This window comes from Salmo salar, chromosome ssa17 (genome assembly GCF_905237065.1).
Source record: "Salmo salar chromosome ssa17, Ssal_v3.1, whole genome shotgun sequence".
Taxonomy (NCBI): domain Eukaryota; kingdom Metazoa; phylum Chordata; class Actinopteri; order Salmoniformes; family Salmonidae; genus Salmo; species Salmo salar.
Window position 1 is genome coordinate 50,633,415 of NC_059458.1, and position 22,219 is coordinate 50,655,633.

General features: G+C 42.2%; 1 protein-coding gene across 1 annotated transcript; it reads right to left on the minus strand.

The window, feature by feature from the left end:
* Nucleotides 1-217: 217 nt before the first annotated feature.
* LOC106575983 (ATP-binding cassette sub-family D member 2) lies at nucleotides 218-22,106 on the minus strand. The gene is made up of 10 exons (XM_014152760.2): nucleotides 21,165-22,106; nucleotides 20,655-20,835; nucleotides 18,339-18,460; nucleotides 13,464-13,632; nucleotides 8,138-8,232; nucleotides 7,448-7,593; nucleotides 6,596-6,741; nucleotides 5,532-5,616; nucleotides 5,207-5,332; nucleotides 218-3,935 (listed from the first exon to the last, which is right to left on the minus strand). Exons 1-10 carry the CDS (start codon nucleotides 22,104-22,106, stop codon nucleotides 3,722-3,724), a joined length of 2,226 nt encoding a protein of 741 aa, XP_014008235.1. The 3' UTR covers nucleotides 218-3,721.
* Nucleotides 22,107-22,219: the final 113 nt, after the last annotated feature.

Here is a 22,219-nt window from a genome sequence, read left to right on the forward strand (position 1 = left end):
ACATTACTGATGTACGGGTGCATGGATGGAGCATGGCACCATCGTGTGGTCATTGGTTAATATTACAAAAGTGCGGTGTGATCCAAATAATTTCCGTCTTTATACAGCAGATGGCATCAGATACACGTTACATTGAATACCCCTGTACTCTGAGGCTGGAATAAGCGACCAACTACAAAATAACGAATGACAGCACAACACAACAACGAATCAATTATTTGAGTTTTACAGTCTTAGTGGTTGTCTTATTTTATTTACAGGAAAATACATTTTCAAAAGCAAAAGTGTCATGAGCCAAGCATATGATTTTAAGCATATTTGAGAGTACATGTTGGATTCACATGGATGTAAATGAACACTCAGTGCACAACCTCGCATGCGGAATGAACAACAGTACCAGAACAGGTGGGCTTAAAACGTTCTGTTTGTTTTCTCACCATCAAAAATTCAGGAGACTAGAAGAGAGGGGGAGACAATGCGTGTTCTTGTCCCTCAGTCCCATGTCTCCCTTGACTGAAACAGCATCAAGAGGCCTACAGCACAACACAGACCCCATTCACATAGCATAAATTTGTTTGTTACTCTCTTTAATAAAATCATGATTCAACACATGCATTAGTTACAAGAGGTACCATGAAATTAACAACCGTTTTGCAAATCAAACTTAAATCGTTACAGTTGTCAAAATTGAATGAATTGCCTATGACAAAGTAAAACGCTATGAAACATGTCAAATACAGTACATTTGGATGTTCCACTTATTAGAAAAATGACAAAAGAATTGTATCAAGAATTGTTAGTAAGTCAGTGTTGTGAGAACATACTAGAGTAGGCCTAACTTAACAGTTACAATTTTATAGAATACCAAAGTATATTTGATTTAGTTTGACTTTGATCCATAGTCTTGGTTAGATAGCTAAACTCATGGTCATGTATACATGCTTTCATGTATACAGTTTCAAGCATCACCTCTTGATTCTACTCATTCCATACCATTCTCAGTCACTTTAAGACGCGGTTTCATCCAGTAGTATACTGTAGATACTTCCTATCAACAGGGCTGAGCAACACAGGATGTTTCTTTTTTACAGTACAGGAAATCCGGATTCAAACTATGTCAGGTGTCCTTTTCAAGACATAAAGTATTAGTTAGAATCCCAAGGAATGAGAAGAAGCCTGAATATGTAGGTTCTTTTCAGGCTTATAACCTATCTATAACAGTAGTTATAACCAAGTATATTACAAAAGTTCAATACTTTATTTCCATGAACAACTAACTCTTCACGGTGCAAATTATTGCATTTATCCTCCCACAATGCTCTCTGTTTAGCATTGATTGAAAGAGACAGTTCAAATATAACATGTGATTGAGGCATCACTCACACTCACCCATTCCATGCAAAGGCAAATATAAGTACCATATTATTAACAAAGTATACATTACAATATATAGTTTACATATTTATAACTCACATACATTCTTTTCCATGTCACTTCTCTTTAAGACAGTTTAGTCTGAGATATAGTGGTACAAATATTGCAGTTGCACTTGTTGTACACTTGTAAATATTCTGCCATTGCGGTTACTGATTTCATTCTGATATGTCACAGTCATTACCAAGCCAATCAAATAACCCAGCATTAGTATGTGTCACTGATTGAAAATACTGTATAGGGCAGGGATCAACTAGATTCAGCCACGGGCTGATTTTTTTCTTGAGCGGATGGTCAGGGAGCCGGAACATAATTACAAATAATTTGTAGACTGCAAATTGACTGCAAGAAGCCCAAACAGATATAATATTTGACTTTAACATAATCATTTCAAACCTTGTTTACATCTGTATATGATTACATATATCTCTCTATTATGCGTGGAAATAATTTGACATTTTCAAAATGTTAATCACTTGGAGCTGATTTGCTGGTGTTTTTACAGTCTTTTATGTAGAACAATAAAAATACACTTTTTTTTTGCTCTTGGGGGGGCCAAATTCGGGCCGCGGACCGCCAGTTGGAGAACCCTGGTATAGGGGATACACTAACACAGCCAGGCTATAAGGCTACAGTACTAGAAGGACTGGTCTTGGATTTTACCTATATTAACCTCAGCAGCGCTGAAATGACAGCTTTTTTCAGCAGAAGATTTACAGTACATACACAGGTTTGAAGTTTGAAGAGGCATTATCAAACTCTAAAATCCCTACATTAAAAATACATTTTATGACATTATCAAAAAAAGAAACAATCAAAGTTCACAGTATAAAGTCTGAGATAGGTCGCTGGTCACAAATATGAATTGCTGAACTTGATTGATTTTACTGTGGGTGGATTTAACAAGGTAACAGTTAATTAAACTCAGCAACCAAGTAAACTGTACTGAACCACAACGGAAAACAACAGTGTTTATTGTAAAACACAATGTAAACCTCTTGCTGAAAATGAGACTTATTTTTATAGGGGTGAAGATTGCAGACTGAGACAACACAAAACACCCTGTTCCACAGATATTACCCTAGTGACAGTGAGTAGGGCTTTGCCAGGCGATGTGTGTGTGTGTGTGTGTGTGCGTCAGCGTGCGTTTGTGTGAGCGAGCCCAGTCCGATTCCTGCTGTGCTCTGCTGGAGACAAGACAGAATGCCTTGAAACCCATTGTATTTCTTCAGTAAACCAGAAGCCTATAGCAACAGACCCACACCTCTGTCACTAATGCACTAATGTCCAATAATAGCTCCTAAGACAACCATCTCTTAGCCACTAACAAAGGTGAAAGTAGTGCACTATATAGGTCTAAGGAAGGGTGTTGTTTAGAATGCAGAGCCAGATATTTTGAAAGCTACTGAGGTATTTTGAATATATTACTATACTGCAGTTCTGAGGAAATAACCTGTGAAAAACACATTCAGTAATGTTATAAGAAAGATGTCCTTATGACATAACCCAGTGCCAGTGGCTGGGATAACAGAAAGAGACACTCATTTATTGCAGCTGTGGTACTTTACATTTGAGCAGTTGGGTTACCTTTAAAACGGTATGCTTATTAGCCTAACCTTAATGAATAACTTGATATGATTGTAAAAATGTGTATGTTCATTGTTTGATATCATCTAAGGACCTTTCTAGTCGTTTTTTTACAGAAAGAAGTAGAGGGTGCTCAACCAAAGTGAGTCTTGAAATCAAAAAAATGTGTAGACATCATTGGACAGGAAAAGGTGCAATGCTAGCTCACCATTATTTTTTCAAAGTTTTATTAGACAAGTTTAAAAGATTGACATAGAAGGCTATTAAAGGCCGAAACGTCAACCTTTTAAACTCTTCCAATAAAACGACACATTTTTAATGGAGAGCGTTGTGTATTTGCCTGTCCATAGTAGTGTTTTATTAATACGAACGATTCTATACAATAAAAGGAGGAGAAAAAAAAAGCATAAGCCTACTACTTCAGCACTTGATAACTACAGCAATAACAATTAACATTTCCTCAAATTGAGTAGTGTGAGAAATTAAAAATAATTTTACTTCATTGTTCAACCAAATAAAATGTTAGTCTCAGCTTGTCAGAGATTTTAAGTCTCTCAACCATTCCAGCGATAAAAACATCTAGAAAACAACATTGTTGCTGAATTCTTAAAACTCAACCCCAACATTGGGAATATGCGTTTAGTGTGCGTTGAAACAAAAAAATAATACTTAGATTTTTCTGAACATCTCCCTCTTTCTTTCATTCCTCTGCTGCGTCGGCTGTTTTGAGGACTGAGTCCTCTCCCAAGATCTTGCAGAGTTCGTTGAGTCTGTGTTGCATCTTGGGTATTCCTGCAAGTGAAGACTCGAGGCGCTGTTTCTCCTCGGTCAGGGAGAGACGCGTAGCTGTGTCCAGCTGCTCGAACCTCCATCCTCCCTCACCATCAAACTGTAACAGGTGGGTGTGGTACTTCCTGTCGGTATGAAAAGTGGAGCAAGAATATGGGTTAAGGATGGGATTATTTCATGGTTGCATTATGATTCTCTTTTTAATTCGTTCACTATCCAGTCCAAGCACAACATTATTTCCAAATAGTATACAATTGTCTTTGACCTTATTTATGCTTGTGGTATGTTCTGAAACATTATTGCAGTGTTAGTGATGGTGCATGTGTCCTGTTCTATTGTGGTTGCAGTCATGTTGTGATTATTTTGTGCTGTGCTCAACCTTGTTGCGTGGTGTAGTGTCATGTCATGTCATGTTGTGTAAAATGTCATAGGGTTATTACGTGACTGCTAAGGTTAAACAAGCAACTAAATAGCAGCAGCAATCTCCTGAGAGGAACAGAGTTGCACAATATTGTGGTAGTCCTGTTTTTGTTTTCACTGCATGTCACGACTTCCGCCGAAGTCGGTCCCTCTCCTTGTTCGGGCGACGTTCGGCGGTCGACGTCGCCGGCCTTCTAGCCACCGCCGATCCACTTTTCATTTTCCATTTGTTTTGTCTTAGTCTTACACACCTGGTTTCACTCACCCAATAACCTGTTTATTATGTAACCCTCTGTTCCCCATGTTTGTTTGTGAGTGATTGTTTGTTGTATTGTGGTCCGTATTGTGGGCTTGGTAATTCTCTTGTATTTTGATGAATTTGAGTAAAGTTACTTTTATTTCCTCATCTCTGCTGTCCTGCGCCTGACTCCTCTGCACCACCTACACATGGATCCTTACAGTGCAATCGGTTTAACGCCTGAGGCTAACTCAGAGAAAATACAGAACAATGCACTGCTGTCGTGACAACTAGTAGTGCATTTGCTTATAGGCTACTACTTGTTTTGCGTTAGTTTTTTTGCATTTCCGTTTTTCTACAGGTTTCTATACAGTTTTCCTTTAAAACTATTCTACAGTGTTAGGTACAGAATCTGTGTGCTTCAAGACAAAAAGCGGCATACAATATTACACATTGGACGTTGAAGAAACTATCTGACTAGTCTTGCTTGCAAAACTCTTGGTGCTCCGCCTAAGTATTGGAGACACAGCGGCTGTCGGAAGAGACACTATGGCTGCATTTAAACAGGCAGCCCAATTCTGTTATTTTTTAATGAATTGGTCATTTGACCAATGAGATCAGCTCTGAAAAATATCTGACATGAAAAGATCTGATGTGATTGGTCAAAATACCAATTAGTGGAAAAAAGATCAGAATTGGGCTGGACAGACTGGTCCAGATATGATATCTATCTCTTACCAGAGGGAGGGCCTATGGGTGATTGACAGTAAGGATATCCCAGCATCCTTTGCAGCCTGGAATATTTTTCCCTCCACGTCAATGCTGACAGCACTGGTGCACTCATCCAACAGGGCGTATTTTGGCCTGACACACAAGAAAAAGGAATTTAGAAATGTATAACTTTCGAATTAACGATTAATGAAATCAACTAGCCAGCAATCAATCAACTATCGAACAAGAGAGGAATATGGGCTATTCAATAAACAGCACTATCTACTATTACGTTTTTCCAACCCACACATACGGGGTTTAAGAAGGCCTAAGATGGCAGGCCAAGTCGTACCTGTTGTAGAACATGCGAGCCATGCCCATCCTCTGTTTCTCTCCCCCAGACAACACGTCCTTCCAGTCCATCTCTACATCCCAACCTACACACAGACAAACAGACACACATCACAGTCAGTTAATATTGGAAGTACTGTCATTGACTACAGTTTTATTCTCCATTGGAATAAGTAGGTTAAACGCTACACAAAGACCAACGCAAAGGGTTTACATTTAGTGTAACCATGGTAACAACTGTGGTGAGAGACCAAAGTTCAAGAATATTCAATAGGAGACTGACTGACTTACAAAAGTTGTCTCTCTCTAAGGCTTACAAACAAGCATTTTCTTTGTCCCGCTGCCAAAGCGTCCTGTGTCTTTACGTTTAAATTACTAGGCTTCATGTGTATCTCAAAAGACCAAAAACCTAATACTTTCTAATCCTGATATAGAACCACGATGCAGGAAGAAAACGCAGGACTTCAATGTCTCTACAGCCTGCGTTTGTGAACAAACAGGGAAAACAATAATCCCTTCTAGAGGGATCTCAAGATTATTTTAGTTGAATGACCCTCTCCTCTGGCTTGGAACCATTCACACAGTGGTTACAAAGCAGCCATTCATGGCTCGAATCGAGAGTGACCAAGCTTAGTGGTGAGGCCACATTAATAGAGCTGATTGTTGGAGAATAACAGGACCACTGGTCTCCAGTTAACTACACTCTACCTGTCCTTAATAAGACCAAAGATATGGAGAGGGACAGACTGTTGCCACTAGAAAATACGGAAATAACTTCTTGAGTGGTTAAATGCACAACAGGCAGCGCATAGTGTGATAAGAGATACAGAAACTTTTTTTTAGGAAGGGTGTGTCAGCTGAACTAAGAGGGCCCCGTTCAGTATATGTGAGTTGTTGTTTGGGAATCCCCTTGGAAACCATATCATTCATCTCAAGGGTAAATGGCTTAAAAATAGGTTACTGGGAGTTTTGTCAGGCTACAGCCAGCTCTTTTCAAAGAGCACCTGTTACTACGCCTTCAGACCCACACAGCCCTTCTGTTCAGATCCCTCCCCGGGTTCTTACCGCCCTCGCGGGTCACTATCTGGTTGAGGTTAACGATGTCCAGTATGACCTCCAGGTCCTTGTCTCTGTAGCCTCTGTCATGCATGTCCTTTAGAGAGTCTGGGTAGATCACCTGGTCTCTCAGGGTCCCAATGGACATGTACGGCCTGAGGAGAGGGAGAGAGCGAGAGAGAGAGAGAGAGGGGGGGGGGAGATAGTCAGACACAACATTTGGGTAAAGAGGTCTGTGTGTGTGTGTGTCACGTTTCACCATTCCAGTAAAGCCGTCAAAACACCTGGAAGATCTGGTAAATATTTCACTACTCTAAGGTCTGGTTACTCTCTCTCACTCTCCATGGAGATCCAGTTACTGGGTCTAGAGGGTAAGGTTACCTACTGCTGATTTTCAATACATTTAACTGTGTGTGTGTGTGTGTGTGTGTGTGTGTGTGTGTGTGTGTGTGTGCGTGCATACAGAATATGAATCCGTGCATGCTTGTGTGTGTGCCTCTATGCAAGTCTGCATGGTACATGTACAGACGTAGGATCTTCATTTGAGCCAGTTTGCCACAGTAAGAAAATAATCCTGCAGCAACAGGAAATGTGAAGTATTATGTGGATTTTAATTAATGGACATTTTTTGTAGGGGTTGATCCATTTTCTGTTAGGGCAAATCAAGTCTGACATTTTAAAGTGGAAATTACAAACTTTAGAAGCCTTTTTAAACCCATTTGCATTTCCTGTTGTGCAGTGACATTTGCAGCAACAAAAGAGTGGTCAAATGAAGATCCAATACCTATACATGGGTACATGTCTGTCAGAGTCAGTACATGTGTGGGCATAAGGATGTGTGTGACAGTGACAACCACTAACCTTTGTGGTATGTAGAACATGTGTTGTGGGGAGGGTTTGTGCAGCAGCCCCCCATAGACAGGCCACAGCCCACTGAGGATCCTGAACAGAGAACTCTTCCCACAGCCATTAGGACCTGTGATCAACAGGTGCATACCTTCCTCCACCTGCAAGAAACATCATTCACACACACGTTATAGCCTTGGAGTACTGAATAGTTTCCTCACAGCTGATGTGTCTAACAACTCATGACATGAGTTTGGCAAAGCAATCACTTGATTGTATGTAGTCCCTACATATTTTTTTGTCATGGTTTATGTTGAGTATTAGGAAGCAATACTGTCCTGCAATGCAATGCAATGTGGTGTGTGTGTGTGATAATTACATGTGTGCTTCCTTCTCTTAGCCAGGGTTCACTTCAAAATAAATTCAAATCTCAAAGTAAGCTAACTTCCCGGTAACACAACAAAGGACCCTGGGGGAAGATGGCTGGAGGATTAGGAAAATAGTAACAGCAAACACATCACAGGTACTGTAACATTTAGAATGATTTAGTAGGACGCACTTTCATAACACTTTGGAAATGGAAACAAAAATCTGTTTTCTTATTGGATAAGTTCAGGTAGTACATCATTTGAGGTAATTAACTTCATTTGAAAACATTTTATCAGTACTGAACATCACCCAGGATTTTGCTGTGTTATTCCTCACCTTGAAGTTGAGGCTGGAAACCACTATGTCTCCATTGGGAGTGATGATAGGGACACTCTCACACACGATGCCATTGTCCACATCGATGACTCTTCCTGCAGAAGACAAAGACAAAAAACAAAAGAAAACTGGTCATTGTGTGTCGGTCAATAATTAATATGATCAGTTCAGTCAACCAGAGTGTATGTGGCTGCCAGAAAACTGTGTGGCAGCATTTAAAAAGTGTGAGAAAGTGTAAAAAAGGGCAGCTGTAGATACCGAGGACGTGGCCAACTGACTAACTAGCTGTGTTAGCGAAGAGTATGTCCAGATGCACACGTTCACCGTTGGTATTAGCCGAGCAGTTAGAGCATTGGGCCAATAACAGAAAGGTGGCAGAAAGGTGGTTGGTTCGAATACCGGGCTGACATGGTGAAAAATCTGTCGATGTGCCCTTGAGCAATTAACCCTAATTTGCTCCAGGGGTGCTGTACTACTATGGCTGACCCTGTAAAACAACACATTTCACTGTACCTATCCGGTGTATGAAACAATAAAACATCTTATATCATGATTACAGCTGAGTCGTTTGATGCTGAGGATGGATATCTGGCTTTAGACCAAGATGGTGAGAAAGAACAGCAAGAAAGATACACAGGATTAGCCTAGGCTGTTTCCCAAACGGCACCCTATTCCCTTTTATAGTGCACTACCTTTGACAAAGGCCCATAGGTCTCTGGTCAAAAGTCAGTGTTTTCCCTAGGATTTTTTTCAGCAGCGATGGCAAAGTTAGCGTGGGGGGGAACGTCATTCTTTTGAAAAGGACATTCTACTGCAAAATGAAAGAATATATGATTATGTTGACACAATCTGAAATGTAATTTTCTCTTTAAAAGCATTAGAACCTGTAGCCAGAAATAAATAGCCTGAAGCTTGGGTTGGCCCATCTGCCTTTACAGTGCATTCAGAAAGTATTCAGACCCCTTGACCTTTCCACATTATGTTACGTTACAGGCTTATTCTAAAATGGATTAAATCATTTCCCCCCCCCTCATCAATCTACACACAATACCACATAATGACAAAGCAAAAACAGTTTTTTCGAAATGTAAATATTGCATTTACATAAGTATTCAGACCCTTTACTCAGTACTTTGTTTAAGCACCTTTGGCAGTGATTACAGCCTCAAGTTTTCTTGGGTATGACGCTACAAGCTTGGCACACCTGTATTTGGGGAGTTTCTCCCATTCTTCTTTCCAGATCCTCTCAAGCTCTGTCAGGTTGGATGGGGAGCATCGCTGCACAGCTATTTTCAGGTCTCTCCAGAGATGTTTAATCGGGTTCAAGTCCAGGCTCTGGCTGGGCCACTCAAGGACATTCAGAGACTTGTCCCGAAGCCACACCTGCGTTGTCTTGGCTGTGTGCTTAGGTTGTTGTCCTGTTGGAAGGTGAACCTTCACCCCAGTCTGAGGTCCTGAGCCATCTGAAGCAGGTTTTCAACAAGGATCTCTCTGTACTTTGCTCCATTCATCTTTCCCTTGATCCTGACAAGTCTCCTAGTCCCTGCTGCTGAAAAACATCCCCATCACATGATGCTGCCACCACCATGCTTCACCGTAGGGAAGTTGCCAGGTTTCCTCCAGACGTGACACTTGGCATTCAGGTCAAAGAGTTCAATCTTGGTTTGAGAATCTTCTTTCTCATGGTCTGAGAGTCCTTTACGTGCCTTTTGGAAAATTCCCAGTGGGTTGTCATGTGCCTTTTACTGAGGAGTGGCTTCCGTCTGGCCACTCTAACATAAAGGCCTGATTGGTGGAGCGCTGCAGAGATGGTTGTCCTTCTGGAAAGTTCTCCCATCTCCACAGAGGAACTCTGGAGCTCTGTCAGAGTGACCATTGGGTTCTTAGTCACCTCACTGACCAAGGCCCTTCTCCCCCGATTGCTCAGTTTGGACGGGCTACAGCTCTAGGAAGAGTCTTGGTGGTTCTAAACTTCTTCCATTTAAGAATGATGGAGGCCACTGTGTTCTTGGGGACCTTCATTAATGTCTTGGTACCCTTCCCCAGAGCTGTGCCTCGACACAATCCTGTCTTGGAGCTCTACGGACAATTCCTTCGACCTCATGGCTTGGTTTTTGCTCTGACATGCACTGTCAACTGTGGAACCTTATATAGACAGGTGTGTGCCTTTCCAAATCATATCCAATCAATTGCATTTACCACAGGTGGACTCCAATCAAGTTGTTGAAACAAGGATGATCAATGGAAACAGGAGGCACCTGAGCTCAATTTCGAGTCTCGTAGCAAAGGGTCTGAATACTTATGTAAACAAGGTATTGTTTTTTTATTTTTAATACATTTGCAAACATTTCTAAAACTTGTTTTCGCTTTGTCATTATGGGGTATTGTGTGTAGATTGATGAGGAAAAACATTTATTTAACGTATTTTAGAATAAGGCTGTAACGTAACAAAATGTGGAACGAGTAAATGGGTCTGAATACTTCCAGAATGTACTGTACCTAATTGAAAAACCCCAACAGACTATGAATGCATCAAATGCCACAAATATACGTTATAACTTGTCATTCCAGGCAACTGAACATTTTAGAGGCCCTCCTCCTGGCCGCAGAGACAAAATGTTTTAAAGCAAATTTCCCCAAATTCTACACATTCTGTCATGGGGCGGAGAAAACATTTCAGTTTTAAAGTAAGTCTCCTGCAATTTTATACATTTCGCCATGAGGCTGAGAGAAAATGTGCCGTTTAGAGCAAATTTCCTGCAATTCTACACACTTATGCAGTGTTCTTATGCTGTCTGAATGACTCAAACATTGTCACAAAATAATGCCATGCAATTTGGGGAATTTTAGATTCTCCCTGACTGTCTAGTTTTATTTTGGTGATTGTTAGTTTTCGAAGATTATCATATTTTATTTTTAATACATAGGTCCATTATCTTTTCTACATGATCTGTTTTAGTCATTTAACTTTACAGTGAAAACATTTTAACATCCCAATGTTTTCTTTATATACAGTATATAAATATATATATACAGTATATACAGTATATATATATATATATACTGCTCAAAAAAATAAAGGGAACACTTAAACAACACATCCTAGATCTGAATGAAAGAAATAATCTTATTAAATACTTTTTTCTTTACATAGTTGAATGTGCTGACAACAAAATGACAAAAATAATCAATGGAAATCCAATTTATCAACCTATGGAGGTCTGGATTTGGAGTCACACTCAAAATTAAAGTGGAAAACCACACTACAGGCTGATCCAACTTTGATGTAATGTCCTTAAAACAAGTCAAAATGAGGCTCAGTAGTGTTTGTGGCCTCCACGTGCTTGTATGACCTCCCTACAACGCCTGGGCATGCGCCCGATGAGGTGGCGGATGGTCTCCTGAGGGAGGTGGACAGTCTGTGGTGCAACGTGGCGTTGGTGGATGGAGCGAGACATGATGTCCCAGATGTGCTCAATTGAATTCAGGTCTGGGGAACGGGCGGGCCAGTCCATAGCATCAATGGCTTCCTCTTGCAGGAACTGCTGACACACTCCAGGCACATGAGGTCTAGCATTGTCTTGCATTAGGAGGAACCCAGGGCCAACCGCACCAGCATATGGTCTCACAAGGGGTCTGAGGAGCTCATCTCGGTACCTAATGGCAGTCAGGCTACCTCTGGCGAGCACATGGAGGGCTGTGCGGCCCCCCAAAGAAATGCCACCCCACACCATGACTGACCCACCGCCAAACCGGTCATGCTGGAGGATGTTGCAGACAGCAGAACGTTCTCCATGGCGTCTCCAGACTCTGTCACGTCTGTCACGTGCTCAGTGTGAACCTGCTTTCATCTGTGAAGAGCACAGGGAGCCAGTGGCGAATTTGCCAATCTTGGTGTTCTCTGGCAAATGCCAAACGTCCTGCACGGTGTTGGGCTGTAAGCACAACCCCCACCTGTGGACGTCGGGCCCTCATACCAACCTCATGGAGTCTGTTTCTGACCGTTTGAGCAGACACATGCACATTTGTGGCCTGCTGGAGGTCATTTTGCAGGGCTCTGGCAGTGCTTCTCCTGCTCCTCCTTGCACAAAGGCGGAGGTAGCGGTCCTGCTGCTGGGTTGTTGCCCTCCTACGACCTCCTCCACATCTCCTGATGTACTGGCCTGTCTCCTGGTAGCGCCTCCATGCTCTGGACACTACGCTGACAGACACAGCAAACCTTCTTGCCACAGCTCGCATTGATGTGCCATCCTGGATGAGCTGCACTACCTGAGCCACTTGTGTGGGTTGTAGACTCCGTCTCATGCTACCACTAGAGTGAAAGCACCGCCAGCATTCAAAAGTGACCAAAACATCAGCCAGGAAGCATAGGAACTGAGAAGTGGTCTGTGGTCCCCACCTGCAGAACCACTCCTTTATTGGGGGTGTCTTGCTGATTGGCTATAATTTCCACCTGTTGTCTATTCCATTTGCATAACAGCATGTGAAATCTATTGTCAATCAGTGTTGCTTTCTAAATGGACAGTTTGATTTCACAGAAGTGTGATCGACTTGGAGTTACATTGAGTTGTTTAAGTGTTCCCTTTATTTTTTTGAGCAGTGTATATATATATATATATATATATGTATGTATATATATATATATGTATGTATGTATGTATGTATGTATGTATGTATGTATGTATGTATGTATATATATAAAATATTGGCGGCAATGATTTAGAAGTGGTGGCCTGCCACTGGTATTTTAACATGGGGAAACACTGAATGTAGTGCACTATATAGAGAATAGGGTGCCATTTGGGGTGGACCCTGCGTCTCTCTCTAGCCTGTAAAAAAATATGTTCAAATTAAAGTATTTAGTCCCATATTCCTAGCACGCAATGATTACATCAATCTTGTGACTACAAACTTGTTGGATGCATTTCCTGTTTATTTTGGTTGTGTTTTCAGATAATTTTGTTTCTGAACACTTCTACATTCATGTGGATGCTATCATGATTACGGAATATCCTGAATGAATCGTGAATAATGATGAGCGATAAAGTTACAGACGCACAAATATCATTGAAGCTGGTAACCCTCCAGCTGCCGGATCACTCCCTGCATGCAGCTCGGGGATTCAAACCAGCAACCTTTCGGTTACCAGGCTACCAGCCCGCCTCTCTAACCCAGATTCTACCACAACCCCCTAATGTAGTATTGTAGTATACTATGGTATAGTTGTGTACTGAATAGGGAATAGGATGACGTTTGAGTGTCTCACATGTGTTAGTGTATCCTACGTACCTCTGGACAAATGTGTACTAAATCTCAGATAGTCTACCTTTGATTTCCAAAGGCCCATCGATGTGCATCTCTGGCCTGGCCACGATCTTCTTCTCTCCTGTTCCCATGGTCGAAGTGGACGAGCGCTTGTAGACGCCTCTCTGCACCTCGCCAAACACCAGGAACATGTTGTAGACGCGTGTTGTGTAGCCCGCCAGCTCTGTGACCTATCACAGACAACAAGAAAGGTCAGAGGTCATTTGTTGAGGTAAATAACACTGGAGTCAGACTGAACTGAAAGGGGTCAGTTAGGTCGTCTTACCCAACAGAGTTCAAAACCATTGCCCAACAGTAGGTGTGTGCAAAGTAGAGCAGTGTGTGTGTCTTTGGGAAAACTCTTGAACTTGAACTACAAGAGCAGCCAGCAGCAGAGCTGGTGTATAGCAGTGTATTGTAGAGTGCACTGAAAATCTGGTCAAGATTACAGTACAAGATGAAGGGCCATTATTTGATTGAATGATGGAAAAGCCCTCTGTATAATTTATGCAACTAATTTTCACTCATAGCTTAATCTGACTCTAAACAATGGCTGGAATTGTTGTTTTTTCATAGCTGTTTGTATCTGTGTTTAGGGAACACACAGTACTGATGATGGCCGAGGCAGATAACAGAGCCTGTCTAATGGGACGATTGTACACTCTTAGAAAAAAGGGTTCTAGAAGGGTTTTGCGGCTGTCCCCACAAGAGAACCCTTTTAGGTTCCAGGTTAAACCCTTTTGGTTACATGCGGAAAGGTTTGACAGGATTACAAACACAGACTGACCAGCTCAAATAGACAGAAGCCTTCTATATGGCAGACCAATCCGAACTCCTCTCTCGGCATGTCCAGCCCACTTATTATCTCAGCCAATCATGGCTAGTGGGATGGTTACTGACTTTTTCTGTGGCTTAACCAACAAGGCTCATAATTTAACAATTTTACAGATGGCATACACGTTTGTTACTAAGGCACATGAAAGTTCACATGTTCGAGAAGGCATTTCTGCCAAAAAAACGCATTTAGATAAAAACTAAATGTTTACGTTCAAACGGCTCTCCTGTGAAGTCGTGACTTGCGACATACACCTAGTTTCCTGAATCGGGTCACATTTCAAGGAGATCTCTTCCAAGTTAGTTAGGGTGCCATAGGATTGATAATGAGGAGCTGAACCCAGCCAGACAGGCTACATGGTTGATCACCAGATGGAGGATTATTCACAGCTAGACTAAGCCAGCCAGCATGAGTGGCAGAGTGGGAAAGCCTTAAAGTGGAACTGACAGCTGATGGGATCCTCCTCTTTTTAATAGAGGCCACCACTCTGTTTTCACACGCAATTGCATAGCCTATAGAACCACCGGGTGGTTTACCCAATAAATGACTGGGCGTTTATACATAGAGTGTGCAACTCTCTTTGTCTTTTGACCTGTCTAAAATAAAGAATGGATTTATTGTGATGGTGTAGGCTATATTACATGGATTTCTTAGACTTTTAAAATGTAGATGTTCCAAATGTCTGCATTAGTGGCTTGTAGGCTATTCATGGAAGCCACAAGATTCTAAATGTGTTTATGTTAATTAACGGTCATCTACCGTGAGATCAGCAGTTGTTTGCTTGACAATCACCAGCTGACAATATTTCATGATCGCCACAGCCTTAGGTGTGTCACAGTCTCAGGCTGTGTTCAGACAGTGTGCAGTGACAGCAGCAGTAGTGTAATGTGTACTGCCTGTGTCTGTCAAATCAAATCAAATGTTATTTGTCAAATACAACTGGTGTAGACCGTACTGTGAAATGCCTACTTACAAGCCCTTAACTTCTATGGGCTACGTGGGACGCTAGCGTCCCACCTGCGGGACACAGCCAGTGAAATATCAGGGCGGAAAATTCAAAAACAACAAAATGTCATAATTCAACTTTCTCAAACATATGACTATTTTACACCATTTTAAAGATACACTTCTCGTTAATCTAACCACATTGTCCGATTTCAAAAAGGCTTTACAGCGAAAGCAAAACATTAGATTATGTTATGAGAGTACAAAGACAAAAATAATCACAGCCATTTTACAAGCAAGGACATGTGTCAATAAAACCCAAAACACAGCGAAATGAAGCACTAGCCTTTGACGATCTTCATCAGATGACACTCCCAGGACATTATGTTACACAATACATGTATGTTTTGTTTGATAAAGTTCATATTTATATCCAAAAACAGCATTTTACATTGGCGCGTGATATTCAGAAAATGTATTCCCACCAAAACGCCCGGTGAATGTGCACATCAATTTACAAAAATACTCATCATAAACGTTGACAAAATACATAATAATTATTTGAAGAATTATAGATAGACTACTCCTTTATGCAACCGCTGTGTCAGATTTTAAAATAGCTTTACGGAGAAAGCACATTTTTCAATATTCTGAGTACATAGCTCAGCCATCACGGCGAGCTATTCAGACACCCGCCAAATTCAGGGGCAACCTAAACTCAGAATTAGTATAAGAAATATTGTATTACCTTTGCTGATCTTCGTCAGAATGCACTCCCAGGACTGCTACTTCCACAAGAAATGTTGTTTTTGTTCCAAATAATCCATATTTATGTCCAAATACCTCCGTTTTGTTCGTGCGTACAGATCACTTATCCAATGGCATAACGCGCGAGCGCGGAACGAGAGACAAAAAGTCCAAATGTTCCATTAACCGTACTTAGAAGCATGTCAAACGCTGTTTAAAATCAATCTTTATGGTATTTTTAACGTAAAATTGCGATAATATTCCAACCGGACAATGCTGTATTCATTCAAGAAGAAAATGAAGGAGGGGCGCGCTCGCGGGACCGAGCATATCCAATCCCTTTGTTGCCAGGCAGACCACTCAGTAACTGAGCTCCTATTATCTACCCAGTGACAGGAAAATGCTCAAACCACTTTCTGAAGGCTTTAGACAGCCAATGGAAGCCTTAGGAAGTGCAACGTCACCCCACAGACACTGGAGCTTCGATAGAGAATCAAAAGAAGAACTACAATTCTCAGACTTTTCACTTCCTGCTTGGATTTTTCTCAGGTTTTTGCCTGCCATATGAGTTCTGTTATACTCACAGACACCATTCAAACAGTTTTAGAAACTTCAGAGTGTTTTCTATCCAAAAATATTAATAATATGCATATTCTAGTTTCTGGGCCAGAGTAGTAACCTGTTTAAATTGGGTACATTTTTCATCCGGCCGTGAAAATACTGCCCCCTAGCCCAGACAGGTTTTAACCAACAATGCAGTTAAAGAAATAGAGTTAAGAAAATATTTACTAAATAAACTAAAGTAAAAAAAATTCAATCAAAAAGTAACAAAAGAAAATGACATAACAATGCTATATTTTATTTGTATTTAACTAGGCAAGTCAGTTAAGAACAAATTCTTATTTACAACGACAGCCTACCCCGGCCAAACCCTAACCCGGATGACACTGGGCCAATTGTGCACCGCCCTATGGGACTCCCAATCCCGGCCAGTTGTGATACAGCCTGAAATCAAACCAGGGTGTGTAGTGACGCCTCTAGCTAGGAGATGCAGTGCCTTAGACCGCTGCGCCACTCGGGAGCCTTGAGTGGCAGGGGTACCGGGGGTATATACACGGGGTACCGGCACCGAGTCAATGTGTGGGGGTACAGGTTAGTCGAGGTAATTTGTAAAGTGACTATGCATAGATAATAAACAGCGAGTAGCAGCAGTGTAAGAACAAAGTGGGGTGTGTCAATGTAAATTATCCAGGTGGCCATTTGATGAATTGTTCAGCAGTCTTATGGCTTGGGTGTAGAAGCAACTGGTCAGGATGCTCTCGATGGTACAGCTGTAAAACCTTTTGAGGATCTGGGGACCCATGCCAAATCTGGGGAAAAGCTGTTGTCGTGCCCTCTTCACAACTGTCTTGGTGTGTTTGGACCATGATAGTTTGTTGGTGATCTCGACCTGCTCCAATTCAGCCCCATCTATGTTAATGGGGGGTCTCTGACCTCCTCCCTATAGGCTGTCTCATCATTGTCTGTGATCAGGCCTACCACTGTTGTGTCGTCAGAAAACTTAATGATGGTGTTGGAGTCGTACTTGGCCACGCAGTCGTGGGTGAACAGGGTGAATGTGTGTGCCCCTGCTGCATAACATTCCCTACTGTTACATAACCTGTTTCGTTGTGTGGCACTGTTCAAACACCAAACAGGGCGAGCTACAGTGAGTGAACATTACCTTCAGTAGGAAGTGTGATACTGATTTGCAAGGCAAAGGATTACAAAAACCACAGTCTGACACCAACAATACTCAATTCCTCTTATTGAAAGGTCTACCCTCCCCTACAGAGTGTAACAGTGCACTTTCTTGTACATCAGCCCTTTTCTCACATCCATGTAATACTGTAGATATAACTGTCATATTCACAAATATTGTAGTGGGCATATGACCACCGACACAGACAACATTCAAATCAGCACCGTGATGGGGGACATAAAATGTCCTTTTGGGCCAAATTCTGGTAACTCAAAAATACATGTCTGCAAAAAAAATGAATGCATGGATGGACATCATCATTTTGGGATTACGATAAGGGATTACGTCCCTATGATTCAATGAATGAGCACGGCCCTTCTTTGATGTTGCTTCATGTTGGTCAGACCGTTTGAGAGTCCTCTTGTCATGAGTGGGTTACTCTAACACTGTCGATTCACTCTAATGAGAGAGAGAGAGAGAGAGAGAGAGAGAGAGAGAGAGAGAGAGAGAGAGAGAGAGAGAGAGAGAGAGAGAGAGAGAGAGAGAGAGAGAGAGAGAGAGAGAGAGAGAGAGAGAGAGAGAGGGGAGAACGAGAGAAAGAGAGAAGAGAGGGAAGCGTGAGACATCACCTCTTTGTAGGAGGACATGATCCTCTCGATGGCGTCAGCTCCAGAGGCCAGGAGATTGCGTGCGGTGGTGAAAGCCTCTGTCCTCTCGCTCACCAGCACCTGAGTCTGACCGTCGGCAGTCTCTGTGAGAGGGGAAATTAAGGATAGACACTATGAGATGACATACTGGGCCCCTAGCCCCTTGGCTTTCTGATCTGTGAACACCTAGGGGGTATGGCCTAAGGAAGGGCCTAGGAACTAGGGAAAGGGGCAAAAGACCGAAATGGAACAGAGCCATTCTGTGCTTAGACCAGTAAGACTGTAATGACTGCTCTTATTTGACCACAGGAGGTTGGCGGCACCTTAATTGGGGAGGACGGCCTCGTGGAAATAGCTGTAGCGGAATAGGCGGAATGGTATCAAATACATCAAACACATGGTTTCCATCTGTTTGATGCCATTCCATTTGCTCTGTTCCAGCTATTATTATGAGCGACCTCCCATCAGCAGCCTCCACTGGTGGAGACAACAGTAGCATTCCGTTGGTTAGCAGCTAACAGGACAATAGGGACAATAGGATGAATATACCCTTATCAACACAACAAAGTCCTTGTTGAATAACACGTACAGGGTATCATTGAGATAGTTGGTTCCTGTGGGTTAACTTCTTTGGGATAGGGGGAAGTATTTTCACGGCCGGATAAAAAACTTACCTGATTTAATCTGGTTACTACTCCTGCCCAGAAACTAGAATATGCATATAATTAGTAGATTTGGATAGAAAACACTCTAAAGTTTCTAAAACTGTTTGAATGGTGTCTGTGAGTATAACAGAACTCATATGGCAGGCCAAAACCTGAGAAGATTCCATACAGGAAGTGCCCTGTCTGACAATTTGTTGTCCTTCTGTTGCATCTCTATCGAAAATACAGCATCTGTGCTGTAACGTGACATTTTCTAAGGCTTCCATTGGCTCTCTAAAGCCGCCAGAAAGTGGAATGGGGTGTCTGCTGTCTCTGGGCAAAGAACAGCAGCAGAATTTGTTAGTGGTCAGCCTGGGGACAGTGAGACTGAGATGCGCGTTCACGAGACTAGTCCATTTTTTTCTTTCAGCCTTTGAATGAATACAACGTTGCCCGGTTGGAATATTATCGCTATTTTACGAGAACAATAGCATAAACATTTATTTTAAACAGCGTTTGACATGCTTCTAAGTACGGTAATGAAATATTTCGAATTTTTTGGTCACAAAATGCGCTCGCGCGTCACCCTTCGGATAGTGACCTGAACGCACTAACAAAACGGAGCTATTTGAATATAACTATGGATTATTTGGAACCAAAACAACATTTGTTGTTGAAGTAGAAGTCCTGGGAGTGCATTCTGACGAAGAACAGAAAAGGTCATCCAATTTTTCTAATAGTAATTCTGAGTTTAGGTTGTCCCAAACTTGGTGGGTGTCAAATTAGCTAGCCGTGATGGCCGAGCTATGTACTCAGAATATTGCAAAATGTGCTTTCGCCGAAAAGCTATTTTAAAATCGGACATAGCAATTGCATAAAGGAGTTCTGTATCTATAATTCTTAAAATAATTGTTATATATTTTGTCAACGTTTATCGTGAGTAATTTAGTAAATTCACCGGAAGTTTTCGGTGGGTATGCTAGTTCTGAGCATCACATGCTAATGTAAAAAGCTGTTTTTTGATATAAATATGAACTTGATTGAACAAAACATGCATGTATTATATAACATAATGTCCTAGGAGTGTCATCTGATGAAGATCATCAAAGGTTAGTGCATTTCGCTGTGGTTTGGGTATTTGTGATGCATGCTAGTTGCTTGGAAATGGCTGTGTGGTTTTTTGTGTCTATGTACTCTCCTAACGTAATCTAATGTTTTGCTTTCGCTGTAAAGCCTTTTGGAAATCGGACAACGTGGTTCGATTCAGGAGAAGTGTATCTATAAAATGGTGTAAAATAGTCCTATGTTTGAGAACTTTGAATTATGACATTTTGTGGTTTTAAATTTGGCGCTCTGATTTGTCACTGGCTGTTGAATAGTGTGGGACGATTTCGTCCCACCTCCCCTAGAGAGGCTAACACATGCTGATCAGCTACTACTGTATGTGGAATATGCAAATGAAGAGGGACTGTTTGTTGGGCTTTGTGAGTTCAGCACAAAATGACCTGAATAGAATCAAATGTCAATCGGTTCAAATGAAAGACGGAATAGGCTACCTACTGGTACGCACAAATAGAGAAAAACCATGACAACCATTCCCTCCTCCACAGAGATGCTGTACTTGAAAACAAGATGATGTCGTGATGACTATTACCGCTGTCAGCGAAGCCGGTAGCTGTGATGATGGGCACAGCCACCATGACCAGTCCACAGCTACTCCACACGTACTTCATGAGGAACTGCTCTATCATGATGTACCAGAGACGCTTGGACAGGATCAAGTTCATCTGCTCCGCCAGGGCCCGGTAGCACTTCTGCAGCTGACGCATCTCCACCTGACACACACAGGACAGATAGACACAAACAGGCAGTTTACATTACAGTCACAAACGTATCTAGCCTACACAGCATAGCACATTCACAACAAATGGATTACAATAGATTTCACATTACATTCACATTGTATGTTAGTTATTTTGCACTTGCAGTCTTATTTAAAACAAGTGCATATAAGGAGGCTGTCAATCAAATGATTGAAATTCACTTTTGGGAATTGGATATGATGTCATGGGTGTGCATTGGATCCAACCCATTGCTATTTCTATTGTAATAAATACATAGTGACTTTGCATGCAAAATCCACCATGCATCCTTCCTTGTATACCTTGTGGCCCCTGTAGAAGGCTATCTCCTCTGCATTGGCAATGATCCTGGAATGCACATAGCGCAAATGGCCTTTCCTGTGGGCCTCCTCAGCTACTAGTTTTCCGAATTTCGGCGAGCACGCCCTCAGAACCTTGGCCGTGCAAAACACCACCAGCCCGGCCAGCAGGGTCGGCCCGCTGGCGTTGGCCCCCCTGGACCGGGCCGTCTGGATGAGTGTGTAGGAGGTGAGTATCACATCCAAGATGGGCTTGGTGAGGTTCGAGTAGAGATGCGCAACGGATTGGGAAAACATCATTACGTCCTCGGTAAGAGACTGGTCCGGGTTGGTCAGTCTCCCGTCCATGTTGCTGACTTTGTAGTAGGTCTGGTCTGTGAAATAGGTGGTGTAGGCATGGTCCACTAGCCGTGTGCGGAAGGCGAGGGCCAGCTTGCACTCTAGGTAGCGGATAACGCTGTTCACGAATGTGGCCGGAATGGCAATAAGGAGCCATTTCATCAGTTGGATGATGAAGCTGCGTGGTTCTTTCTCAACGATTGTTTTCACAATCTTGCCATCCAAGCCTGCGACATAGATAGACAGAAATGTCCGTGAAATCAACGCGACCGAATGCAGAGACAGCAATCCGAGCTCTTTGGAAACAAGCTTTGGAAAGAGGATTTTGATGAGTTCAAGTATCTGCTTAAAAAATTCAGCGTTTACCCCAGGCGACTTTTTATGACTCAGTGCATCTGTTTGTGATTGAACGCCAACCGTCGAGCCATTTTCCTCTCCTTTAGAGCCCCTGCTATTCTTGCATTCTTTCCGTTTCCCGAATTGTCTGCAGACGATGGGGTACAGGGTTTTCACCCCGTAGGCAGCGGCCGCGAGAAAGAGAGCTCGCTTCGCTGCAGTCGTCCGGTCCCATTTCACTCTGGACGCCGCATCAAGTATATTGGACATCTTTTCCCCTACGCAGCGATCAAAGACCTAGTCTGGTTATTCCGTGCTACATCCATCGGGATTTAGTATCATTACGGATATTGAGGCGAAAAGAAAAGGAAAAACCATCTCCC

What these genes read in the sequence shown, in the direction of transcription:
- LOC106575983 (XM_014152760.2), bottom strand. Translation starts at nt 22,106, where the DNA reads ATGTCCAATATACTTGATGCGGCGTCCAGAGTGAAATGGGACCGGACG. An exon ending in TCATGTCCTCCTACAAAGAG is followed by an intron (nt 13,633 to 18,338) that starts GTGATGTCTCAC and finishes TGTCTGTGATAG; the next exon opens with GTCACAGAGCTGGCGGGCTA. An exon ending in TTTCCAGCCTCAACTTCAAG is followed by an intron (nt 7,594 to 8,137) that starts GTGAGGAATAAC and finishes TGTTTCTTGCAG; the next exon opens with GTGGAGGAAGGTATGCACCT.